Below are 8,548 nucleotides of genomic sequence, written 5' to 3' on the forward strand. Positions count from 1 at the left end.
CAGTGTAGATGAAGGGGAGGAGACTGGTTAAATAAGAAGCCCTGAGACATAGATTGGGGTATGGCAGTAGGTACCAGGCGTTTGAGTGTGTCAAGAACTGCAACGCTGCTGGGTTTTTCACGCTCAACAGTTTCTCGTGTGTATAAAGAATGGTCCACCACCTTCACAAACTACCTGCCCTCCAGAACACCTACACCACCCGATGTCACAGGAAGGCCATAAAGATCATCAAGGACAACAACCACCCGAGCCACTGCCTGTTCACCCCACTATCATCCAGAAGGCGAGGTCAGTACAGGTGCAATCAAAGCAGGGACAGAGAGACTGAAAAACAGCTTCTATCTCAAGGCCATCAGACTGTTAAACAGCCACCACTAACATTGAGTGGCTGCTGCCAACATACAGACTCAACTCCAGCCACTTTAATAATGGAAATTGATGGAAATTGGTGTAAAAATATATCACTAGCCACTTTAAACAATGCCACTTCATATAATGTTTACATACCCTACACTACTCATCTCATATGTATATACTGTACTCTATATCATCTACTGCATCTTGCCATCTTTATGTAATACATGTATCACTAGCCACTTTAAACTATGTCACATACATGTTTATAGAAGAATCATAAAACATGGGGACGAGATGTTAAAAACTGTCCATTGTGCCAATAGATGGTATACACTCACATGAGATTTGCCGTGATGTTGACAGAGTGGCATGGGAGGTTTGTTTCTTAGACAAGCCTTAGCTTGTGTCCCATGCCCAATTAAGATGTCCCACGGGACTATGCAAGGCAGGGGCGTCCTCTTCCCTGAGCCAGCCCTACAGCTGACCGCATATACCCTACATTACTCATCTCATATGTATATACTGTACTCTATACCATCTACTACATCTTGCCTATGCTGTTCGGCCATCGCTCATTCATGTATCTTTATGTACATATTCTTTATCCCTTTACACTTGTGTGTATAAGGTAGTAGTTGTGGAATTGTTAGGTTAGATTACTCGTTGGTTATTACTGCATTGTCGGAACTAGAAGCACAAGCATTTCGCTACACTCGCATTAACATCTGATAACCATGTGTATGTGACAAATACAATTTGATTTGATTTGATTTAGAGTCCATGCCCCGACAAATTGAGGCTGTTCTGATGCCAAAAGGCGGTGCAACTCAATATTAGGAAGGTGTTCCTAATGTTTTTTACACTCAGTGTGTGTATGTATACACACTGAACAAAAATATAAAAACGCAACATGTAAAGTGTTGGTCCCATGTTTCATGAGACAATGCCACAGATGTCTCAAGTTTTAAGGGAGCGTGCAATTGGCCTGCCGAGTGTAGGAATGTCCAGCAGAGCTGTTGCCAGAGAATTTAATGTTAATTTCTCTACCATAAGCCAATTTGACAGTCCAACTGGCCTCACAACCGCACACCACGTGTAACCACACCAGCCCAGGTTCTCCACATCCGGCTTCTTCACCTGTGGGATCTGACACCAGCCTGAGACCAGCCACCGAGACAGCTGATGAATCTGTGGGTTTGCACAACCAAAGAATTTCTGCACAAACTGTCAGAAACCGTCTCAGGGAAGCTCATCTGTGTGCTCGTCAACCTCACCAGGATATTGGCCTGACTGCAGTTCGGCGTCCTAACCGACTCCAGTGGGCAAATGCTCACCTTCGATTTCCGCTGGCACGCTGGAGAAGTGTGATCTTCACGGACAAATCCTGGTTTCAAACGTACCGGGCAGATGGCAGACAGACAGCGTGTGTGGCGTTGTGTGGGCGAGCGGTTTGATAATGTCATTGCGAACAGAGTGCCCCATGGTGGCGGTGGGGTTATGGTATGGGCAGGCATAAGCTACGGACAACAAACACAATTGCATTTTATCGATGGCAATTTGAATGCACAGAGATACGGTGACCAAATTCTGAGGCCCATTCTCGTGGCATTCATCTGCTACCATCACCTCATGTTTCAGCATGATAGTGCACGTCCCCATGTTGCAAGGACCTGTACACAATTCCTCTAAGCTGATGGCCCAGTTCTTCCATGGCCTGCATACTCACCAGACATGTCACCCACTGAGCATGTTTGGGATGCTCTGGATCGACATGTACGACAGCGTATTCCATTTCCCGCCAATATCCAGCCACTTCACACAGCCATTGAAGAGGAGTGGGACAACATTCCACAGGCCACAATCAACAGCCTGAACAACTCTATGCGAAGGAGATGTGTCACGCTGCATGAGGCATGTTTGCTTGTATCTGTTTGTTTGACCTGACTGTTTGTAACTGGTGGTCACACCAGATACTGACTGGTTTCCTCAACTACGACCCTACCATTTATTAAAAAGGTATCTGTAACCAACACATGCATTCCTATACTCCCAGTCATGCCATAGATTAGGGCCTAATGAATGAATTTAAATGGACTGATTTCCATATATGAACTGTAACTCAGTAACATCTTTGAAATGGTTGTATATTGCGTTTATATTTTTGTTCTGTGGAGATAAGCTAAATATCAAAAGGTGGGGCATGCATATACAGTCTGTTACAAACACAGGCTTCAGGGAAGCAGTGGGTCCTTGCTTCCGCGACCACCACATACATCCCTAACTACGGAGATCCCCCATAGCAACTACCACTGGAGGATGAGGAGAGGGTCGCTGCGGGCATGTGGGACGTGGTCCGGAGGCTGCCCCATGAGATGGCTGGCTCAGTAACCCAGGACCAGATTCAGAGGATCTTGCACTGGGTACTGAGATGGAGTGAGAAGGACAGGGGGAGTGGCGGAGGACTTCGTCGGAAGGCTCCGGTGAAGTCAGGGGGCTCAAAGCTGTAAAACGGTTAGAGAGCCGCAGCTCTGGACGAGAGGGCGGATATGTTGGATTCCACTTTGCCTCCAATGGTGTAGAGCAAGACACAGTAGTTCTCCGGTTCCCGTCAGTGGGATGTGTTAATATGGGAAAGTGGTCCGAGGTAGTATCCTCAGTAGCTACTGCAGAGGAGCCCAATCTCATATAGCAACCAGGATTAATCACCTCAGTCATTTAGAATTGTTGCATCAAAAACCGCATGCAGTCTTGAAGTTTCCATAGCCAGAGCGAGACCCTGTTCTCCTCTAGTAGCTCAATGATCTGGTCTGTTGAGGCAACGAGTTGTTTACACTTTTCACAAGTGTATAAGTCAGTAAATCCTTACACTCTTTCACTATGGTGAACATATCACAGATCTCATATTTTATGGCTTCACTGTCCATCTCTGGATCTGACTCCAAATCAGAGCAGTCCGACATGCTTATACTCGGGTCAGAAACAGCAGTCATGGCTTCTAGAGCCAACCGCGATGTGAGAAAAGCTTTGTTTCTGCCAGCCAAGTAGCAAAATATTAAACGGGTAAGTATTTTTTTTTTTTAAGTATAAAACACAGAAGCTCGTATCGCCGCTCCATACTGTCTGCTTCCTACAAACACCAATAATGACAATACATTGTAGTTATACACCTTATACTCTTCTACTGTTTTTGTATCAATTTTAAGCATTTACTCGAGGGCACCCTATGTGGAAAATATTGCTGTGTGTAAAAGGAAAAATTACCAGTTGTGTTGTGGAGGCATCTGACAATTATGTTTTATATTATAAAACAATGAATGAATGTACTGTAGTCTACTGACTATCCCCCTATATCTTCCTATGGCCTCACAGAGTCTTGCAATCTGGGAGACGGAGAACAAGATGGTGTGCAAGCAGACGCTGGTGGATGGAGATGGGCCCAAGACATACTGGACAAGAGAACTGCGAGGAGACGAGCTGATTCTGGTGAGGACTACAATAGTACTCATAGTGGTAGTCAATACTACTAATAGTAGTAGTAGTAATAGTAGTATCCCTAGCAAAAAACCTGAACTTGGGCGGTAACCTCGACACCCAGAACCAAATCACCTGCTCACAGTCGGTCAAGAGACTACTTGAGTGATTAAACAAACTCCCATTTTGACATGGATCAATGCGCATAGAATATAAATGAATTATTGGTAAATCTTTCCTTGAAATGGTTATGAACTGTTATAATTCCTTAGAAAGGTCATAGCACCTTCTAGATGCATACAACATTATTCAACTATGTTGTGCTCTATTTCTGTATTATACCATTTCAGGCCACACTTTATTTGGATAGTCTGGATTTATAATCAACAAACTATCCGTTGATAAGCAACTACTTGCTAAGGTTACAGTGTGATTTAGAATAAGGGTTAAGGTTAGGGTTAGGGTAAGCATTAAGTTCAGGATTAGGATAAGGGTTTAGGTTAGGGTTAGAGCCAGGGTTAGTAGATAGTAGATAGTTCATTGGAATATTACTCAGTCTGTAGAGCATCTACAGACGGACCATCCAAATCAAGTGTTACCCAGTTTCATAATACACCATCACTGCATCTATAAGATGCTATGAATATGTTTCCAAACCTAATTTTCTGCAGTCCAGCCCAACTCCTCAGTCACAAACCTCATAACTAGTGATATAGCATGAGGGGGAAGGCCTAAAAGCAGCATGTACATTTACTGCACATTAAAGATGGGATATAAAAGCACCTACTGTGCCCTATGAAATACTTTGTTCATAGAATCCCATAAGCAGCCGCCCTGGAGATGCATCCATTTCCCAATGCCACATAAAGGAAACGAGATTATAAGAGGACATCTTCTGAAGTGAGGAGCTTTGCGTCATCTTTCAGAGAGATGTGCAAGGATTACAGGATAACAAGAGGGTTATATAACAGAGTATTGCCAATACCATTATACTCCTGTTGCATGAAGCCAGTGAATACGGGTTTGAGTCCTGGTTTAGTCTATAGCCCCAAAAGTAAAATAGAACAGTAAGTGTTCAGGATTAGTCCAATGCACCATTATGAGCCAATAGAATGCAATTAACTGCAAACAAAGTGGAAAATGGGTGTTCAGAAACGCTACTAATGACAAAGTAGATCTTCCTTTAAAAAAATGCAATACATCTTCTTATATACTTGCACTTCCTTGTCAATGAGTCACCATATACTGGTGTATGAGCATTGCTCATAAAACTGACAATCAGGAAAGAGTGTATGTATGGATTTTCTTCAAGTGGGTTAGTGATAAAACCAGAGTGCAGTGTTGGGTGCACAGAGCCGGGCTCCAGTGACATTGGATGTCTGACCTCCAGCTGATGGGGGTGCCTTGCAGCACTAATGGATCCCATTGATATAGTTGAAGAAGGACAGCAGAGGAACTATTCGAATAGCTGCTGGTGACACAGGCACTGCTCTTCTTACTTCAGTCCCCATCACAGGAGGTTGGTGGCCCCTTAATTGGGGCGGACGGGACTTGTGGTAATGGCTGGAGCAGAACGATATCAAATACATCAAACACATGGCTTCCATGTGTTTGATGACATTCCATTCCAGGCATTATTATGAACTGCCCTACCCTCAGCAGCCTCCACTGGTCCCCATAGACTATTGCACATGATATGACGCAACCCCATAATGGCTTGATAGAGAACAGGGGTCTTCTCTTGTAACTACAGGAGGGATGTTCGGTCGTTTCATACAGTATGCTATATCACTCTGCTCTAACCAGGCTTTTCTTGTGTAGGTAGCTTTGAACTTTCAAGTTCTAAGGATTTAGAATGTTTTGATGGGTTCAAGGAAGTCCAACATTTCAAATTCTTAAATGCTTTTAAAAGTGTAGCCTCTTAGTCAAGCAACAGAGCAGCCACCACTAATGCAGCAAATTAAACCACAATGTGCAGAAGTTGATACTTGTGAGCATTAAAATCACACCAAGATGATACTGATATACTGTAAAACATTTTTTTTTTTTTTAATCACCCTGGAATCTAAGTTTGACATGAGGAGAAGAGTTGTTATCCATCATCAAACTTACACCCAGACGGTGTCTTTTTGAATGATGGGTCAGACGGTGAGACTAAAATATATGCAGGAATTTCACGAAAAAGCCAAAACAAACAGTCTGGCCTCGATTCGAGGCTCAACCATTCATTTTAAGGAAGCACACAGACTCAGAAGCTGAAATTCAAAGTGATAGTTTGATTGTCTTTGGCAGTTCTCGCTATAACTGGGGCGCATTTCCATAAAATATGCACGCTCCATTTAATTGATTATGATTAAAATCAGTGTTTAAGGCTATGTCTCACAATTAGCACAGCTTTCCCACTTCGCTTCAAAAGAATAAAATGGGACAGAATTAAGCTGGTCACAAGGAACCCTCAATGTTAGCATTTTGAGGACATGTAAGATATTTACTTTGTTTTATTACCGTGGGCACTCATCTGCCATTTAAATAGGTGTTTAATGTAGTGGAAATAAAACCAATGCTCAATTATGCTATAGTTTAACCTTTGCTGACTTATTCTCTTAACGGTATAATGTGAGCTTGAATTGAGAGTATGGGAATCTGTGTTTGTTTGTTTTCCCTAGACGTTCGGGGCTGACGACGTGGTGTGCACACGGATTTACTTACGAGAATGAAGCTTCAACAAGGCCAACCTGGACAAGACACAAAATACAGAAAATAAAACCAGTCAGATATGTTACAACACTCCTTAAACCCGCCATTTCCCTGCCATGCTGAAAAATCAATATATAGTATATCCTACGTAATTCAGCAGCATCTGCTGCATAGTCTACATAAAACAACATTTGCGTAATATGGTAATTTGTGGTGTGGTAATGTGTGTTACAGTTCTGCTATAAATGCGCTTCTCAGTGTTTGAATCATATCTACAACCACTACCTTCTTTGTTGAGTTTGTCAATATTGCAAACAGGAATAAAAATGGGATAAAAAAATTGTGTGAGTGTTCAAACTGTTATTTGACAGTATCCAAATAGAGTTACTCAAGCCTTTCCTAGGATCAATAGGGAACATAAAGGTAACGTTAGGCTTATTCAAGACTCCAGTGGGCCTACAGCTAGAGCATTTTTGACAAGTATAATGAACATCCTGTGTACCATTTTCTTAGTCCAAATAAAATGACAAACTGTCAGGAAGCATCGAGACATACAGTGCATTCTGAAAGCATTCAGACCCCTGGACTTTTTCTACAATTTGTTACATTGCAGCCTTATTCTAAAATGTATTAAATATTATTTACACACAATAGCCCATAATAACAAAGCGAAAACAGGACTTCAGAAATGTTTGCAAATGTATTTTTAAAAATCTAAAAAAAAGAAATTTGGTATTTGCAAACATTTCTAAAAAACAGTTTTCGCTTTGTCATTATGGGGTATTGTGTGTAGATTGATGAGGGAAAAAAACATAACATGTAGAAAAAAAGGAAGGGGTCTGAATACTTTCTGAATGCACTGTACATGCCCTTATTTCAGTCATCAGTCAAAAAGAGGGTGTCTTGTCCTGAAATCTGCTCCTGAATTCATCCCAGTCATCAGCAACAGAGCATTGGGGTAGGTGTATGTCTGGCATCAATGTGTGCACAATTACAATGATAATTTAATATGTTCATGAAAAAAATCTAAAGATAGAACATAAACATACTGTTGACACATAGGTTATGGTGTAATGGAATGTTTTGCCTTGTGTGGTAGGTTTTGTGGGTTTTCACACTCTTATGTAGGTGTCATAACAAGTCAGAAAATACCTACCTTGGAAGGTTTTGTAGGTTTTTAGACTCTTATTTAGGTGTCATAACCAGCCTTAAAATAACATTAATATATGTCACAACAGGTCTAAATATAGGCTATGACAAGTTATGTCAGCTATTATGACATGGCTATGTCAAGTAAAGTGTTACCCAAAAAACACGCTGGAGAAAGTCTACCAACACTACTTAATAACAGGCTGTGACACAGAAAACGTTTGACATGTAGGACAAAAACTGCTCTGGTGAAAGTCCAACAACTCCATATATACTGGGGTTACATCGATTAAATCAGACTAACATTTATGCAGGCACAGTAGGCCCATTTCATTTGCTTTCGTTTGGCTACCTCAGAAAAACGCCTTAAAATCCAAACTCAATGCCCCCGCGCTTCATATTCCATCCGATAATACCGCAGCCATTCGTCAATCGCTCTGCACCATCTTCCAGACAATCCTGCAAGACGACCGTCTTCTCGCGTCTGATACTCCAGGCAATGAGATTAAAGGCCGAATGGAGAGACGAGATAAGACCATACAGACTAAACCGAAGGCAGTAAATGTGTTTTAAAAAGGCTGTCGCTAGCGTGACAAATGGCAGTGGCGAATTTGCATGAGTGCACTGTTCATGGTAAGAAAACAATATATCACTGGAGAACAATGAGAAATCTTTATGGTCTGTGTAGTGTATTGGTCTGAACAGTGGAAAACCTATTCAAGTGAACAAAAAGTGCTCTTTTGTCATGACTTGTGGCATTGAAGTCAAGAGTCAACCCTAAGAACCAGTTATGCAAATATATATATTTAATTTAATATGGCCCGCTAAAGTTGTCTTAAGTATAACGCCATCGGTTGTGTAGATCCAGCTACTC

At 41.8% G+C, this 8,548-nt stretch overlaps 1 protein-coding gene across 1 annotated transcript in view; it reads left to right on the forward strand.

Moving 5' to 3' along the window:
• The window catches only part of crabp1a (cellular retinoic acid binding protein 1a), a 30,252-nt gene extending 23,386 nt beyond the window's left edge, over window positions 1-6,866 (forward strand). Inside the window, exons 3-4 of the mRNA XM_024379022.2 lie at window positions 3,727-3,840; window positions 6,495-6,866. Coding sequence (XP_024234790.1) covers window positions 3,727-3,840; window positions 6,495-6,545 — 165 coding nt within the window. The 3' untranslated portion in view covers window positions 6,546-6,866. The remainder of the gene's footprint in view (window positions 1-3,726; window positions 3,841-6,494) is intronic.
• Window positions 6,867-8,548: the final 1,682 nt, after the last annotated feature.

This window comes from Oncorhynchus tshawytscha, linkage group LG19 (genome assembly GCF_018296145.1).
Source record: "Oncorhynchus tshawytscha isolate Ot180627B linkage group LG19, Otsh_v2.0, whole genome shotgun sequence".
Classification (NCBI taxonomy): Eukaryota; Metazoa; Chordata; class Actinopteri; order Salmoniformes; family Salmonidae; genus Oncorhynchus; species Oncorhynchus tshawytscha.